At 40.2% G+C, this 19,379-nt stretch overlaps 2 protein-coding genes across 3 annotated transcripts in view; one reads left to right on the forward strand and one right to left on the reverse strand.

Moving 5' to 3' along the window:
- Positions 1-9,867, forward strand: part of LOC105693393 (max dimerization protein 1-like) — a 39,814-nt gene extending 29,947 nt beyond the window's left edge. The window contains exon 7 of the mRNA XM_012413266.3: positions 1,354-9,867. The gene's annotated coding sequence lies outside the window, so the exon portion shown is untranslated. The remainder of the gene's footprint in view (positions 1-1,353) is intronic.
- Positions 9,868-12,079: 2,212 nt separating this feature from the next.
- LOC105693530 lies at positions 12,080-18,927 on the reverse strand. Of its 2 annotated transcripts, XM_012413534.3 has the most exons (7): positions 18,559-18,927; positions 16,981-17,155; positions 16,412-16,583; positions 15,172-15,380; positions 14,995-15,069; positions 14,598-14,919; positions 12,080-14,089 (listed from the first exon to the last, which is right to left on the reverse strand). In XM_012413534.3, exons 2-7 carry the CDS (start codon positions 17,038-17,040, stop codon positions 13,974-13,976), a joined length of 954 nt encoding a protein of 317 aa, XP_012268957.2. In that variant the 5' UTR covers positions 17,041-17,155; positions 18,559-18,927; the 3' UTR covers positions 12,080-13,973. The 2 variants fall into 2 exon arrangements, with proteins under 2 accessions (XP_012268957.2, XP_012268958.2); XM_012413535.3 differs by lacking the exon at positions 18,559-18,927 and having other exon boundaries at positions 16,412-16,597; positions 16,981-17,122.
- Between the last annotated feature and the right edge of the window lie 452 nt (positions 18,928-19,379).

The following is a 19,379-nucleotide window of genomic DNA, read 5'->3' on the forward strand; positions in this document are numbered from 1 at the left end:
ACACATGTATCGTTTTACAATGTTTCACGTCGACTAAATTGTCTCACTACTTTTGAAACCTTAGGCTATATCCTTTTTTATGTCGCACAGAGGTTATTTTTAGTTTTGGATCACACGATTGATTTAAATATTTGACTCAAATAATAGTTGGTAAAAAAATGAGAGTATGTACCAATTCTTTCGGTATGTTCTTCCGCCCCACAATTTGGTTCGCCGATCTACTATGCCGATGCACTTTGCTCGTTTACAGTCATCGTCAAGACGAAACTTTGTCGAATATATCTTCATCGCAACTTATTGTTTATACCAAGTTTCTAAAAGTTCCATCAATCCGCCGTCAGATAACTGTTAATCCCAAGTCGGAAGCTAGTGAGAACGCGCGTCCTTTGTTCGCCGTTGCATAGTCGCCTGTAAGGCTGGGTATTAGATGGACTATAAATTACTTATAAACGGAGTGTTTTCTCGTAATATTTTCCGCTGCACGATAAGCAAGCGCGCCCGTAGTTGTCTTTCTCTGATTATCAAGAGTTATCGGCGTACCAGATACCGATGATATCTCATGACTTTCGTTGCGATAATCAAATTCTGGAAGATTCGTACCTTCGACAAGAGCCGTCACCGGACTCGTATTGATGACCGTAGATATAACGTATGCTTTATTACGCTTCGGTGTGAAATCATCATCAAGCAAGTTCTTTTGTTCCTCGAGAACGAGACCATTTATGCACGTTCTCGCGGACAGAGGATTATTTGAAATGTAAGAATTCACTGATATGGGCATACTATTGCACCGGAAAGTTTAGAACCCTCAGTTTTGGATCTCTGAAACGGTTCAGGCAAAACGGATCTACGTGGGCTGAAGATTTGTACGAAAATATACACCTTCCCTTGCCGTAAATAGAAAATCGCTCGTATTGCTGACTTTCGGTAATCGTAATTCGAAATCGAATCGAAATTCTCCAACGGAATCATTCCGAGCAATCTTCTAGGAACCTCTCTGGATTTTTTTGAATTTTTTGAATGCTTTTCTAACGAGTGGTGACGCTTCAAAGTTAACCTATATATATTCATCATGCATTCGCACGCGATAATTTCCAAATATAGATCGATATATTCAGACGTATACTACATTTCGTTGTTGCCTGTAGAAAATAATGGATAATCACTAATCACAGTGAACCCATAATGAATAACGCGATCGATTATTCTGAAACATGACGAATCAAGATATATACCTATATCTAGGTAGATACGATCATTCGTTCGACATTCACCCGTTCATGATCTATGTAATGTTATATTGTGCTAACGAAAGGGGGTGGTGTGGGGGGGGGTGTGTGTTTTGCATTACAGATGAAGATTTTTGGTGGAGGCGGCGGCGGTAGCAGCAACAGTGATGGTGACGAGTGCGGTCAGGAAGCTTTGAAGAAGGTGCCGCACCGAACGAACGGGAATGTAGGTATGTGGTTCGCGAGAGCCACAAAAAGTGAATAAGGAGTCGGATGGTGAAGGAAATGGCGGGTGAGAATATAAAAGCGGTCGTGTAGGCGGGATAAGCCGAGGGTAAAGAAAGAAACAAGTTGAATGATACTGAGGAAAAATATACGTACGCACGGTAGGAGGTAGAGGAACGAAGCAACGCGACATTGATAGATGGACGTCAAGAAATCTGGGCAATGCAAAGAGAGATGGAAAATTGAATTTCGAAGATTGACATTTAGGGATCGCGAGTAAATAGGCTGTGTGCAAATATAATACCGCAGTTATAATAACGATCGAGAGAAGCAAGTCCCATCTGTACTAGACGGTGAACGGGGCATAATTGTTATCACCTGTGACCGCCGTCGAAGTACCACGACTATTGTCAGTCGCTCATTATTTCGTGTCGCATGAAAATCAGCAGGGATTTGTATAATATCCAACCGGAAAATAATAATAGGTACGTCTGATGCGTCGGAGGAGAAAACCAAAAAGTATATTGTGACACCGTGCAAAGTCGACATCGGAGGTATAATCGCAATCCACGGAAGGACGAACAAATATACATAAAATAAAGCGAATGGAAAAGATGAACGTAATATGGTGGTGGATTATTAGTGAAAAATTGAATATTATAATACGCATCGGTGTAGAACCTCTGCGACATTATTATGAGCGTATGTGTGAATTGTTCAATACCAATGTTGCATGAAATTATTAAATTATTTTTATGACCGTGATGCGGACAAGCTATGAAAAAAGAAGTAAGAGATAGAGAGGGAAGCTATAGAAGAGAAGGTAGATCGAAAGATAGAAGCGAGCCCGGCAAACAAAAAGTTCCAAAACAATGAACATCCATACCTATACATAAAGTAAAAAAAAAAAAAATAAAAAAATAAAAAAATAAAAGATCGCAGAACGATATAAGTCAGGTGAGTGTGTTAATTGAGTGACTTATTGTCACTGATTTGGTGATTGTACATTCGAGAGTCTGAAATTATAAGCATTAATTAACCGTCTATCACGAGAGATGGAGAGTTGCAGTTTTTTGCGGCGATCCACTCTATTAGGGTAGAATTATTCAATCAATAATTTAAATGAATTATAATTATATTATTACGATAATCTTACTGAATAGTGCATGATGTTAGTATTTTAATCAACATCATCGTCATCATCGTCGTCGGTGTCGCCATCACTCTCTCTATTTTTCTTATTAAAAATACCATAATTTCTGAATCATCTGATTGTAAGAATATACATATGTGTAGTCACGAGAGGCTCACTATCTATAAAGCAAGCTGGATGACCAATTCTTTTTCTGATTGTGCGTATAATAGTCATGCGTACTTCTCGTTGATGTTACAGACAAAAAAAAACTAACGAATCAGAATTTTAATTTACATCAATTAAGTTGTAAGGTTATCGTTGGTAAAGTTTGTTATACGACTCGTACGATATTGTTCATTTTTTGTGTCACCTCGCGGTTGACAGGGATTTCAGGACGTTCTCGATTCGCGAATTCATCGACGTTACAAGTTAATTGAGGAATTGGATATTTCGCGAATAAACTCATGTCGGCATATATTGTTGCAAGTATATTAGCTTGCGATGAAGTGTGTTCGTCTCTGAGTTTACGTTTCTTTATTTTTTTTTTTTCTTACGAATTTTTATAAGATGCGATGCAAAATGCAGTTAGAGCCAACGGATCCCCGACCAAATCCAGAATGATACGTACGGGACGACGTTTCGGGATATTTCAAACATGAATAAAAGATTGAGGAACTGAGGACCGAAAATTGACGCACCGATTTGACGGACACCGACCACGGATCGATATGCGGTGTAGACTGAAATTGTAAACGTAACGAAAGATCTCTTGAAAAATATAAATTAAAAACTTTAAAACCCAAAGAAAGAAACTGAAGGGGACACAGATACGACTGCGCGCATTTAGTAAGATATAAATTTTAATGCATGACCGCTAAGTGACAATGAAGAGATTCTGTCATAAGATGGAAAGTCGGTTCTCACGATCAATCTGCTGAAATTAACCGGGTGAGCGTGATGCTGAATTTCCCAAATTGGAGAGTGAGGTGGGTGTAACAAACCCATAGGATTCATGTAGCCTTTTCATGTTAAAATCTTAATTTTTATTATTTTACTTAAATTTTACTAAATTTCAATAAGCTATTGCTTAAATTTTATAGGAAAATGAAAGTTAAAGTAACATCCTTGTTCAGAACTTTGATATTTATTGATAAAATCAACGAGACACAGCTTTCAAAATATCGCGATTATTTATCAAGGGTGAAGTGTAATGCATTCAACCTTATGCTCGCCGAGTGTCTAACTGTTTTAGTTGTGATCACGCCAAGCTTACATGTGAAACCAAACACATGCACATGAAATCAAAACTTAACTTCATTTCAACGTTTCTATGTGATTGATAATTGGGGGAAAATTTTCCGGCTGTGATCTTTAAAAGGTTACCGGGGCACGTGACATGGAATTTTAGAGACATCAACCACGGGGACATAATCCTCATGGTTCAAAATGACTGTTAAAATGATTGATAGTTATCTTTGAAAGATGTGAAATTAACGAACAAATCAGAATTGTGAAAAAAATGATACAAGTTCAAATGAAGAAAGGGGGAGTCATATATAGATGAATAAAATCATATACTATACATGTAAATGAATATACATATATGTATGCTGTAAGTTTGACGGACAACGTGACGGACACCGATGTATTCTGTCATCATGCGGTGGTTCCGCATACGCACCTCACAACATTATGAAATGGATGGTATCTAATGCCGCGTATATAGATTAATAAGTATAATAGGGGATAATAATTAAATGTGTTTGAACGAATAATTATACGATAGCTGTATAAGACGTACAAGGATGCACCTTATCAGTTTTTTGGTCCGGTCGCACCGTGCATTCTTTTGTGTTTATATATTACAATCGGTGTACACGAACTTCGTTCATAAGTGATGTAGTTAGACACTACGCGATAATATCTCCGGTGGACCTTACGTACGATGGATGCGGGTCGAGCGGTGCCGAATCCCCACCTCTGCCGTCGCGATGCTGTCAATTCCCCTAATGATATTTTGCGCCAACTTAATTCATATCGCGTATTGTCTTACTACGCCAATTATGACTGAGGTTTATGTACATTGCTGCTAAAGATATACGCGCGTGTTCGCTTTAGTTTCATCAGAGGAACGCGTTTATCTGGCGTACAAATAACTTGCAACACTCGTGATTGCGATAGCCTGGTTGAGTTGGTTCTGAATCGCTTCGCGGCCAAGCGCGCGTTTGGACAAATTTTTCGTGTAGCTGGACCGGCTACAGAGAGTTGTCTGAGCGAGCTTGGCCGCGAAGCGATTCAGTATCAACCTAACCGTATATGATTGTGTTTTATGAATTGTGATAGCTATGCAACGTGCTGTAATCAAGTAGATCAATATTACAGAGATGCATTTGCATGCGAGTTTAAGAATGATACAGGGTTTATTAGAAGCCACGCGATACCTAACCTACGCCTATACCTGTGTATGCATGTTATACAGGGATAATATGTGGAAACTAGCCACTCCGTACGCCTGACTAGCGGCAACTTGACATACCCTCACCAATCCACAAAATTTTTACTCGCGTGAACCGACGCTAGCGGGGGAGCCGCAGAGGTTCACGCACGTGAAAATTATGTGGATTGGTAAGCGTACGTCAAGTTGCCGGCAGGCAGGCGTACGGAGTGGCCAGTTTCCACACACCATCTCTGAATTATTACATCATTGTATCATTTTATCGTTATATTATTATGATAAATGATAAATGAGAGTATCTCGACATCACAGAACCAAGTACAAAATGTAAAACTAATTTTCCTTGCACTAACTGTGATGAAAGATGAAATGTTGAGAAATGTAGGTTATTAAATGAGATACATTGTATGTTATGATACTATAATTACCTCGGTAATCGACGTTTACGAATAGATGGTAAATCACATATACGTCAACGTGTGTGTTCACTTTGATCAACGGTAATCGCTGTGAATTATCGCTGTAAAAATGCATGGTACGAAATTGTTCTACAAGATCCCAGGCCAGCCAGTTCCCTCGAAAATGTGATAGTAAAATTAAACACTTCTCTAAGTTGCCGAGGCGTATGTATGTACACAAGCGCGACCGGGGCACGTGAAAGTATAAAACGTAGGCGTAAGGGAAATGGATTTGGAAAGAAGGAGAATAAAATTCACTTAACCGCCGTTAAAGTTAAACTCATACGTAAATGGTGGAGGTCACGCAGCAGCAACACGAGTTATCGCAATATTCAGCCCAAGTTCGAAATTAACAGATAGAAGCGAGTAAAAAAATTACAAACAAATAATAATGATTGAAAAACATGTGATTGGAGTAGAAAAAATTGAAGTAATAAAATGGAACTTCGTAATTAAATTAACAAGATACAGTACACCCGTACATCTAGCACGTGGCATGACGATCGTCGATGCAACGATAATGTGGGGTATTATCCCTTCGCGGATGGAAGATGAGACTCCATCGCTCTAATTTCTTTCAAAGGAAACCTGACTGTTTGATAAGATGGACGTTCGCGAGCCGCTTCATAATACGTGTCCGCAACGGTAAACAGGTTTGAGCGGCTAAATTTGTCGACACTCATTCGCAAAGGGTTATAATTTACATGTAAAGATAATACATTGTAATAATAATGATAACAGTGAGGAGGATACTCGTAACATATAGAAGATAGAAAGAAATAGCTAAAGGAAGGGATAATAAAAAAAAAAGGATATTAAAAGGAAAGGCGTAGCGAGAGTACGGCGTACGAGTTGCGTTGTGCCCAAGTGATAAACGTGACAACTCAACAACGCTAATGTGAGTGCTGATAAAGAGCACAAGTACACATTCAAGTTCCCCTTCAACGCTCCCATCCATCCCCTTTCAATTTGCCGTATTCCCATCGGGATTTTCAAAATTTCGTTCAAATATTGCTGCAGGAATTTTCGACGCCACAAAACACTTGCCGAAACCACCTAGAAAAAATATGTCAGCCCATAAAGCTAGTATTTGCTATTCTGGAGTTTAAGCTATTCAGGGTGTTTTCGACTTTTTCGAAAAAGTAGGAAATGTAAATTTTCTTATTTGTTTCTGGAAGAGGTTGCTAGATGGCCGAAGTCGTGAGCAAATGACTAACAATAAGATAGTGCAATCACTTCAATGTAACGGTCAATGCTGCAAAGTTTGTTGACCGAAGGACCTCGTTTTTTCAACCAGCATAACTTCCCGGCACCACATAGAGAAATTTTAACCTCTTAGCTTTCCCGGAATAGTCGAAAATACGCACAAGTACTTGATACCAGGAGTGATACGCATAAAAAATGATGAAATTATTTAGTGATCCAATACCTTTAATGAAACTATATACGTATAGACGAAATTATGATAAGTGCTCCATTCGCGGTACAAATACATGGAGATGAATTTCGATACCTGAAACATACATGGCGTAGTTTTAAGCACGTAATTCTCGAGTTAATAAAAATGAATGAATAAATCAAAATTGATAATAATATTTACTTGTGATCGCAGTATATGGATTGAAACAAAGTTGACAGAAACCAAAAAAGATGCAAATTTAGGAATTATTAAAAAAAAATGGGAAAAAAATAAAATTTATCCGGTATGACGGCGGTTTTTGAGATTGAAATATTAACTCAACTGATGAAGTTCGATGATGTACAAAATAAATAAAAGTGGTGTGTCACCGCTTCACTGCGTAATTCCCCAACTCTAGTTCGGTAAAGACCCCTGAAAATTCGTAACCATAAAGTTAACCTTGACCGTTGAATTCAAGGTCATAATTCGAGGTCAATTTGTCATTGGCTCGAAAATTATCGTTTGTTGTGGGAAACAAAAATCTAAAAGGCACCATTATGGTTTTTTCCGATGGAGGAAATTTCTGGGGTGATAAAATTTTTTCACCTGCGGTGTGAACGGTATTGAGGTCAATTTTGCAGCCACGAATTTTCATGGAACTTTAGCATCCTTGAGCTGGAAAATTATCAGTCAAAGCGGTAACACGTTGATTTTATACACCTTGTACGACACATTTAATAAACATACAACACGCGTGAAGTGGAATAAGGTTTCGACATAATTATGGTTGTGAATCAGTTATTTCATTAATCGTAAATTCAACGAACGATATATTACGTGTCCAGTATTATACACGTAAATGATCATGTACACGCGTATTTTCAAAATTCATTCTTTTGAGAGAGAGAGAAACAAAGGAAAACAAACCAACAGAACAAACATACTAAGGCACAAGCAATCATGTCGAGGTATGATATGATCATTTCTACTATGAACCAGTGATTATGAATTACTCATAGGTAGAATACCGAAGCTATGTTGAAAGTGCATTGACAGAACATAACAAAGTTTAATGATAGAAACATAACCTCGTCGCACCCTTACAAAGCTCCCGTTGAAAATTTAACGGAAAGACGGTTACAAGAATCATACAAGAGCAATAATACCAAAAAAAAAACAGATGAGAACAATAACAATATGATTATTGAAGAATCCTCCATGCATGCGTTTGTAAAAATGAAAGGAAACTATGGAATAAAATTTATAACGATGACGATGATGATGATGACGGTGATAATACCACCGGGGTTATTATCTTCTAACTTTTGATGAAAAGGATCTTCTTCCGTGTAAACATTTCGCTGCTTTTATTGTTTAGATCAATAAACTATATTATTGTTGTTATGATTATTGTATCGATACGCGTGACACTGATCGTGCAGAGGAATGGAGACTAGATTTATAAATGCCCAAATGAAATTGTCCCTCACGTGTCCGGCAGCTGTGCATTCTTTCTTCTTATATCCATGCGATGGGAGGTATATGTCGTATAAGACCGAAACCGATTTTCAATGAACAAGAAGAATTATTACGAAATATTAGTTTTACACTCGGAGAGGCTATAGTTCGGATCATCGCGTCGATATCGTTGCATTTTCACTGAAACTTGAAGTAAATTCGATGAATCGATAGAATTCGATTCGTAGCATCAGATCTAATAGCTATTGTAATATCCATTTATTTCCGGTCACGTATATGCATAGGCTAATTGGCGACACTCCTTCAGAGTAAAGAGCGGTCCTTTGCTCGGTTGTTGTTGAGCCACGCCACTGCAGGATTACACAGCTCTTTGAAAATCAGTCACGGCCCGACACACCTGCCGGTAAAAAGAAAGAGAGCGACACAAAGTAACGGGGTAACAAATTAAGGGGTGTAAGCCAATGAGAGAGTAAACTCCGACAAAAATAAAGAAAAGGGATACAATTTAAGATCTATCGTCAGGAAAAACACTCACGGAGGGAGGGCCGATAACAATCTGCCGCGAAGAGCGACAGCAAAAAGAAATTCCCTGGCCCTTTAGCCACTAACAATAACAACATGTGATTATTAACAGGAGAACGCTTAATGACAAGTAAAAACTGCAAAAAATTAATGAAAAAACGATATCATAAAATTAATACAGATGTCCAAAAAAAAAAGAGGCGACACAAGAGAGAGAATTCGTCAGTAAAAATAATAGTTGTAGCTGAATGATTGAAGGAGCATACAGATTTTCTCACGTCATTACTTTGACAAGAATGATGGAAAAAGTAACAATAAAAACCGATGAATTATTTATAAATTGAAGTAACGGATGGGTGAAATTGGAGAACATTATATTAGGTATGTTAATACTATGGAGTAGAGCTACGTCTGAAAATTAGATTTATTTAAGAGCAATCTTGTGGTGAATTCGGTAATTACACTCGATCCATTATGTTACTGCGATCAATATGGACTTCAGATTATTCCAAACTATGGTTGAAATTCTCTGTGAAAGTAGCAGAATGTAATGGAAGAAAATAATTGAACAAACGTATCAACGACGACACGATAACATATAATTCAAACGCAGGTGATTGTAAGAAATATTAATATTATCATAATTATCGTTTAATATTGTGGTAAGTTTGAAGATACTGCATAAAAATAAATGAATAAACAAAAATTATCATTACTATTGTATTATCATCCTCATCATCGCCACCATCACCACCGTCATTTATTATATTATTATTATTATTATTATTATTATTATTATTATTATTATTATTATTATTGTCATCATTGTTGTTGTTATTGTCATTATCATTATCATTATTGTTGGTATTGTACATATTACTTTTAACTCTACTGATATTGCGTCATTTTGATCTGATACTTTCGCGATTCTGCAGAAAATAAAAAATTTGTGTATCATTGAAAAAGCATAATTTCCTAGTTAATTGTTGTTACCCGTAATATATATGACAATCGCCCATCCATGTTTATTTGTCCGGAGTTCCTGCTGGAAACTCGCATGAATCATAAAAAATTAACCGTAAGTAGTTTCTCCAACGACACGTATGGTAAATATGCACAAAAGATATATGGATACATGCACATATCCTAAAACAGCCGAGTGCCACATGCGAAAACCGTTCGCTGAAACTTTTTTAATCGAGATGTTATATCGAGGTCTGTTATCGGTCTTAGATGCGGCCCCACGGAACCAACTTGAATTTTTTCAAAAGCTCATAATTTACTTGCCTGGACATACCGCTCGAAGGATAAGTCTTCGTTAATCCGTTGCACCGGGCAGCTGAAAACACCACTATTTGCTTATACGTGGTCAGAATAATTAGAGACGGAACGGTATCGAGCATGGGAGATAAGGTAGGAGGACAGGTTGTTCCAGAGGTGGAAATAACTTCCTACGTTTGGTTGTAAGGCGAACGATCAGATGGCAGTTTATAGTTAAAGAATAGCGTACAGGTTTCCCAAGAACTGCATAGCTGGAACTGAATATTATTGACTCATTTACACATTTTATTTAATTATTTAGGCATTTATTAATAATTTTTCATTGTTTCATAGCCCATGACACATCAGAATACGTGATAAAGCTGCTGTAAAAATTTCATGGTGATTTGCTGACAACGAGTAGTTTTAGATGTTTGTAAACATATTATATTCATAAACTACTTTTTCCTCTTTGGGTACCCCTTCGGTACTAATACGAACTAACAATAAGAGGCCATGCACTTGATGCGATTTATTCCACTTGAGACTAATTTAAAAAATTTCAACTTTCTTTAAAATATGTCGCATGGAATCCACCGGTATCGGTTGATCGCTATCGAGGAAGATGAAGATTACAATGGAATCTAAAGGGTGGCAAGAATCCGCTTTGAGTCATTGACCGGGACTCTTGGTAAATCATACGTATTGTATAGGTATAGAAGCGAATCGTTAAACGGTTTTCTACGTATAAATGAAAACGTTCGCATATCACGTCTTTCAAAAATTCATATCGATAAAAATACCGATCTAATAGTTACGCTTGTTAATTATGATTAACATATTCTATCTATCAAATGGTAATTATTATGCGTATTATCAATACAATACAAGTTTTCCAAGCTATACCGCATTAGCTAACATTCAATTTGGTAGGGCTAATTATGATCATTGTGGGTTAAATAGTTATCTAGACAACAATATTTTTCATTCATCTTTATTCCGTCGTCTGCGCTCTGTGTAGTAGAATCTCGAATCCAACGAATGTGTGGATTCCATGGCAAACGGACTGAAAAATAGGTCATTTCACCTTGGACGTGCGTTTGGCAGGTCCACCTGACCAGATCGTACATCGAAGGTAAAATTACGTACTATGGATATAAATTGCTACATCGCTGGTAAAATGTAACAGATGCACCATAGTTGTTAGTTTCCAGCTCCCGGAGTAGCGAAACGGGTGCAAGAATGAAAATTCCCTGGAATCCACAATGATACGTACCATTAACACTCGACCCTACTTCACTCCAGATATCTCTGTACAGGTGTCATAATGAAATATACCAAACCGCGTGCAGCGTGCTGCCTGTACCATACGCAGCTAAAAAAATAATGCAAACCAGCTGACCGGCAGTTCTTTGAGAAATTTTCACAGGTACCATATCGAAAGTGCGGGGCATGTTTGATTTGCGATCATGTTACTCACTATCGTGAGTCGGCGATGAATTCATCTGGTTCGTCATGTTGTTCCAATATAATTGAACTTCCATTGCTGAAATTCGCTCTCCGAGAATTGCATAATTGTATAAATTACACACTGGGAAAGTATAGGTAGTATATGTACGCACGTATATAGCTACATACACTGTATCGAGCCGCATAGGCATCGTCGAAAATTCATCTCATCGTTGAATTATCTTACAATTCATTGGAAGAAGATGTGGACAAGCGGCGTTTTACCGGATGAAAAATATCTCGATGCGTAAACCGCACATCCAAAATGTTGGAAAAACGCTGAATATTGTTTCTCACGCCGCTGATGGCCTTGTGCAGTATACGCCGTAACATACAAACGGCAGACCAATTTTAAATGGCGATAAAAATCAATAAAACTTAGTATGTAGGCAATAATGTACGAAGCCATTTTTCGGAGCTTATTGATTTATTCATCTATTCCATGCTTCATTCGCTATCGTAAAATTGGCTAGTTGGGGTGAATATATTCGTCGGCGACTAATCTATCGTATTCAATATTTCGATGAAGCAATAAAATCTCGACCCTGGTCAGATCGTTTGTTACGTTATATCGTATTATTGTAGCATCAAACCTTACAATTACAAGTATAGAGTGACATCCTGTAAATTTCAGCGGGCTATATGATTTTCCCGTTATTCGATGAGAATTTTCCAAACTCGCAAGACCCAATGGCACTGATCAGATGTTCGAAACTTGACGATGCCCAATGGCTTATAACAAGCGAGATCGATAAACATAGTGTCAACAGATAATAATCAGATATCTCATTAGAGGATAATGAATCAATCAATCGATGATTTATTCGCCGTGAATATTGAGATTTTTGGTATTTTGCTACAAGTTTTGGTTGACAAATACGATATTCAGCGTACAGGTATTAACAACAAATGAACCGACCCCGTACCGCTGCAACAAATTGAAAAATGGAATTGCGACGCAACGATCATGTGAGCTGATTTTTTACAGTAAAAAATTATTCAACCACGGCTTACGGACGAGTTACCTAAATTACAACTAAAAAGCGACAAATCTAACTCGCTAATATAACGATACTCAACTCCGCTCATTTATCTTCATACGAGGTGAAAATTGCCGAGCATCTTTTGAAACATGGTGCTAAATCGTTATTCCGAGAGATCAGAATTACTGTGAAATACATACGGATTTGTATTTATGAGTCATAATATGCTGATTTCCATAGGTTCCTCAATTCCTTATTCAATTTTATACGATCATGTTGTATCGACCAGGTCCACATGTTATTGTATCAATGTTCTGAATCGTAAGGTACGAGTTGCTGGATACAATATATTATTCTCCTATAACTGGCCAGGCGTTGCTATTCTATTTAAAAAACAATTTTCATTCCTCGCGGTGGAACATTCGATCGAATCGAAGCAGGATTCGTTTCCCGTCATTATTTCATCAGGTTCACACAACAAGCGCGGATCAGCAAAACTCAACAATGAGGTTATACTATCTTTAAGGTAATTTCAAACTTCAAAAGCCGAAGCCAAGGCAACACCTTCACGATATCACTGACCGTATCATAGTCCTAGGTGACGAGACACATACAAATATATGTATACACCTGTATTATATTGAACAAAACTACGTTTGGTCTATAATAGATATGGGGCGTCACGACTCGCAATACGCACCGACATCGTATCTCTAGCACTCGTAGAATCGATCGGTGTATTTATTATTCCGATTTGATGAAAAATAATGGAATGGCTAACAATAAGTAGATATTCGGCTTATCGTGCGCGTAGCTCTGCTCCGTGCGCGTAATGCATACGGTAGGATGACGTATGCCGGGATCGGCGAAATTATAAGTATAATCTATTATAAATTATATCTACATAAGTATATTCTTCATCGCCGTTACGTAGGCTCGCGACCGATGCAACGTAATTCTGGTAGCAATGACTTCGGGGGCCTTTGCGGCCTTCGTTTCCGTCGCGGCTGATGCGATGATGTATGTACATACGTACCTACATGGGTATCTGATACTCGTAATAAAAACAATCACGGCTTACTTCTGATCCCTAATAGACTCTCGCCGAAAGCATGTCGTATTGTGCAGCGATCGAGACGTGGATGTCAATTTTGGTAGTCGCGTCGTACACTTCCGCCGCAATGAAGAAACGAGAATCCATCCGTTTTTTCGACTATGATCCGGCAGAAAGACGGCACGATGTATACCAAAGCCAAATTCAGGCGAGCATATCGGGAAACATAACGAGAGCCCACGAGGATGCTAAGGGTACGTCGATCCTACTCCGAAGACATGAGCTGCACGTTATCGTCCGCGGATCTGTGCAGACGACGCACCTCCGACAGAGATCGAATGGGAGTTGGATTCAGCAATGAAAACGGATGCGAGTGGCGATCTTGAACAAAAATATCAACAACTTTGTTTCAAAATTTCAGTTATCATATTATCGCGTATTGTCGATGCGTGAAATGTGAAATGTTCAACAAAGAATTATGTTTGATAAATGGAAGAATTATCGCGTCCGACCGATATCTGATATACGATGTTATAGGCTGAAAAATACTAGTTGCTTTTATCATCATACTATGCTCGAGTGCGGTACAGATATATCACATCCCCACATGGGGTATGGCGCCACATACTACAGCAGGGAAGGTAAATTCAGCCCTATTTATGTATGTGCGTATGTATGGTACGCACGTACGTACGTACGTACCATACAGCGTGCGGAATACATACAGGTGCCGTGAATAATATGCGCGAGACGTCCACCTTGTACACATTATTCGTATGTGTATGGGGCTGCTGCAGTGATGCAATTTCTGGTCTAGCCCTCGAGTAGACGATTCCTCATTCGCTAACTAAGAAGATGATTTTGCTTCTCTTTTTATTCGCGTTCTCACCTCTCGGGTAGTCCGCCGAAGGTTCGCTTCTGGAAAGTTCAACGACACTGTCCGCGATACCTGCACCGCGTTGCCCGGGGCTCTTGGGATGGCCTTTATTACCGAGGAGGATGTGGGGGCTACGATTCTGGTGGTGCGGATCGCTAATTCCAGCTTGATTACCCAGGTGGCTGTTCTGTCCGCAGTTCTGATTCACTTGATTCTGATTATTCGGATGAGGGAAATGGAACATCGGGGTATGGGGCCAGGTCGCTGGAGGTGGACTCCGCACCAGGTGTTCGTGGACTTGCGCCAAAGTCAGGGGATCGGCGTCCCCGAGTTCCTGAGAAGAATTCACATTGCACTTATCGTGGCGTCAGTTTCATTTGCCTGATTATTAAGCGAAACGCTGGCTCACCTGTGACATAAGGATGGCGTCATCCGACTCGGACTCCTCGATCGATTCCACTAGGCTCTCGCGACTCGCGAGGACCTGAGTTCAAGGTCGGTAATCTCGTCTAGTTTTGCGATTGTACAATATTTGGGCGGATGGGACGAAGTGGAAGAACGATAAGTAACATGAGAATCATATTACCTGCAAAAAGGGATTATCCTGGCGACTGAGCCTCAGAGCCTCCATGTCTTGATCGATGTTCCGAGTTCTACCCGGGGTCAAGGTCAGTATCGAGTGTGACGGGGACGGATGGGGTTGATAGCCAACTACGACGTCGACTGCAGCGACGCTCAGCGTCGAGGGGATTCGAGCGACGGCGTTGTTGTTCCGATGGGCGTTTGATATCACAGCTAGAACGATGTATCGTACGTTGTTCAAATTAATTGCCGGTGCGCCGGCAACGGTAACCGTTTCCGATTGCGAGCTATAGAGAAAGGGAATACGATTCATGCTACCCCACGCTGTGAAAGAATGATGCGAAATCCTTCGCCTCTATCCGGCCCATCCCTATAATATGAGACTTGGCCGGAACAGAGATCGATAACAGTAGTTTTCGGTACAGGTATTGCTTGAACCTTGTGTTGCTCTTCGTACGACGTATTACGAGATCCACTTATGTACGGACACACACATACGTATGTGTGTATAAACATGCAAAATATGTATAGCTTCTCCACGAGTGACCTGGGCGCGCGGCAAATTTACTAAAATCCCCTTTGCTACGCGGTCATCACCCGGTTGTAAATTTCAGAAAAAAATTATACCCAAAGCTCCAAAACCGTACCAAGAGTCAACGTTCCCCGACGCGTTACCCAAGTAGATACTTTGATGACAATCCCTGAAGTATACAAATATCAGCGAACTATAATGGAAACGTTAACATTGTACGTACGTGTACATAGGTATATTGTATGATCGAACTCTTGGTCCTCAAAGTATGCGATTGATAAAATTTATACCGCACATCTGTATACATATACATTATACATAGATTCTCCGGCGTGGAAGGAATAAAGGCACGAATGTCGATTAGACTCATATATCTTTGATAGGTGTGGTAAAAGTGCAGACCACGCTATGAAATCTAAAAAAAGTAGTCAAGTGTCATTCGCAACGAATCGCTGCAAATTGGTAAATGAAAATAGGTACGTACATACATACATAAATATGTGATACGCTCTCACGAGTGCCGCGTGACGCGAGAAATAGATGATGTATAATACGGATGAGCGGTCGAGACTAGAAAAGTAAAAAAAAAAGAGTAGGTGAGTATCAAGTAATGCGAGGCGAAAATAAAGCAATCGGAACGGAGGAGCGAATCACACTGCAACGCAAATGCAACGCAAAACAATGCAGCAGGCTGAAAAAGATTAAATCCTACCAGCTGGTGTCTCGACCCGCGGAGCGCGGTCCATCTCTTCATCCTCAATTCGCATTCCCGATGCAGCAAATCTTTTCACCCTGAACAAACTCGACCAAAATGCCACACCCTTCCGTTTTATGTTGGCATATTTTTGGACATCCTCTGGCGACATAATATGCAGCATAATCGTCTGAAATTGTAATTCTGCAACGTCAATTTAAGAACTTTCAAATATTTCGCCCCGCGCCTCGATTATTGGATCGACTCGAATTACGTTTCTTTGCAATCGTTTGTTGGGAGTTATTCCAGTTTCATGCTGATCCAATCCCAACGTTCGGCGGTAATTAGTATGTCTATATATATATATATATACATATATATATATACATATATACATATATAATGTGTGAAAGAAATGGATATTTCATTCTTTTCAGCTAACCCTTCGATCACGATATACACATGTCATCGACTTGACAGTCTTTGTTCAATAGAAAAAATTTCGATCAGTCCCGCACGATTGGAGAAGAAAAAACAATAAAACAAAATGATCGCAAGACATTCGGTACTGGATCCCTGTCACTCACCGAGTCACAAAGTTGAAGTTGAGGAAAATCGGCGCAACCTGCGCATCGAAGGGTCCCCATAATCCACAAACATCTCCCTCCTTTGACAAACTATTCCGCCCAAAAACGGACGGTAACTGTCGTATTTTCAGGATTAGGTAGGTCCCTTCGGATACTAGATTCCAATTCCTGAGATCTGCAAGAGACATGAAAAACCAATCACTGCACAAATGATTTAGAATTTTTTTTTCCCAGCTGAAAATAATTCAAAAGCGTCGAAGCGCGTTTCAATTTGCCGCGATTTTCGCCCAGGAAAATTATAGTTTGTTTTTCCGAATACACCCATTACCGTGAAACGTCTAGATCAGATCATTATTTATCCCCAAGTGACAACGAACAATTGCAAAAAAGTTATTGAATTGATTGACGACGAGGGACTCGCTATTTATCAGAGGTCCTTCTGTAAGAAGTTTTCACGTGATCTTACGTAATTTACCTATGTAAGCTACGCTGTTAGGAGGCCGCAGCAGCTCTAGAGAAAAATTGAAATTGAAACATTGACGCATAAAATTTCGACTGATAACCGTAATTACGATGTTACGATGTTCTTCTTTCTAATTCGCCCGCTCTTGACGGACACGCTCTGATAATTGACAGAATGTCCGAAAAAAGGAGCATTCTCCCCTTCGGATCCTGGCCATCGACATATGATCGTATTATTATGCGATACAATCTAGGGATCGGCTTGGACTGAATGGCGAATTTCCGACTTGTTATCGAGTGCACAGGAGGAGTGGATGCGAGAGTAGATGTGTCCGCGAGTAATATGACAATAACTATGCCACGCTATACGCTCGCTAAGCATCGAAAAGCAGGTCGGGGCGCGAACATCGTTCGAACACTCCACCATGGTACGAAACGATGGGCATTTTCTGTTGTTTCCAACATCGGTCCAACTGTCCCTAAGTTGTGCGAACCTAAGTCGCGAAGGGCGTACTTCGCACGTCCCACTCGAACGACCAGTACAGTTGACGCCCGACGGAAACCGAGCCACGTGCTTTCGTTACGGTGCCCAGTGTTCAGAGTCGCAGGTCTCACGATTGGATGGCAATCGCGAGATGTGAGGTATTACGTATTAGAGTGCTCTCCGTGTAAAAATCAGCCTCCATGAACATTACGTAGGTAGATTCTCGCTGAACGATGCGCGTAAATCCCCATGATACGGTGCTGTGTCGGTTTGTCGTACAATCGAATAGTCGAGCGAACGATTTGCAGACGCTACGTTACAAAATATGTAGATGAATCCCTGCGAAAAGTTTGACGGCGGGGATGCTTACGTCCGTGTTGACACATCTGACCTATACATGTATGTATTGTATGCGTATCGTTAATGGAGTTTTCACCACATTTCTCGTTTTCCACCACTCCTCCACACGAGAACCATCTCGTGAGCAGGAAATCAACGGCGCCGACCCAGGCAGCCGATCCCATCGATCATAATTCTAACGCTATTCAGTTATACCTGTAGGTGATTACGTGTATGTATGTACCTAGGATTAATCGCATGCAGAAACACGGGAAATTTTTGCGTAGACTTACGCTAGCATCCACGTGCCACCACCTCGACTTCCATTTTTGAGACGTCAACCGAGCCTTTTTTCCTTCCCTTCTCGTTTATTCTCTGTTCTCTATCACCTCGTTCTCTTTCTACCTTTTCCCGCGCCTCCGTCGTGAACTGCAGCAGGTATGTTCCTGACGTTCAACTTCCACGGGTTGGTTCTGGGGAGCCAATGGTAATTCCCACACCTTTACGGGGGTGGTGAATGGCGTTGATCACCGGTGTTGACTCGGGAGTCAAACAATTACCCGGAGGTTGCAGCCGGGATGAACGTCCGTTTATCCGGATGAGACGACACGACCCTTCGCGAACAACGGGGACTCGGTAGCGGTGCTGAACACCAGGGATAGGATAGCTGTCTTCTAACCGGGTGTCACCGGCATGCGCATCGTCGACGCGCCTCCTGGTCAACGACGCCACCCGAATTCGCCCGAGCCCCGATCACCGATCCACCATTATAATCCACGCTACCCTCGCTCGCAATCAGTGTGGGTGGCGCACCCCAGTTGATACGTGTGCGTACGCAGAATCGAAAGGCGATTGAACGGTACCCCTAACCTGCTATCCGGGACAATATTCTGCAACTGTGGGCGCAGTTGTCAAGAGAGATTCTCTGTGATCGCTATGTTCACGTAGCGTTAAGAGAGGCCAACGATGGTTGTGTCGATACTGCCGTACAGGTACACCAATTGTGGAAATGGAAAGAACAAAAATTATAAATGTATTACGAACAGAGTATTGCCATAAGTGCAGACGTGCACCGTATAGTATTACTTCTCACTACGGTGTGACTGATGAAATC

This window comes from Athalia rosae, chromosome 1 (genome assembly GCF_917208135.1).
Source record: "Athalia rosae chromosome 1, iyAthRosa1.1, whole genome shotgun sequence".
In the NCBI taxonomy this organism is placed as follows: domain Eukaryota; kingdom Metazoa; phylum Arthropoda; class Insecta; order Hymenoptera; family Athaliidae; genus Athalia; species Athalia rosae.

Coding starts and splice junctions, on each gene's coding strand:
- LOC105693530 (XM_012413534.3), bottom strand. CDS start 17,040: ATGGGGACCCTTCGATGCGCAGGTTGCGCCGATTTTCCTCAACTTCAA. Junction 16,584..16,980: donor AACTTCAACTTTGTGACTCG/GTGAGTGACAGG, acceptor TTACAATTTCAG/ACGATTATGCTGCATATTAT. Junction 15,381..16,411: donor GCGGGTCGAGACACCAGCTG/GTAGGATTTAAT, acceptor ACATCGTTCTAG/CTGTGATATCAAACGCCCAT.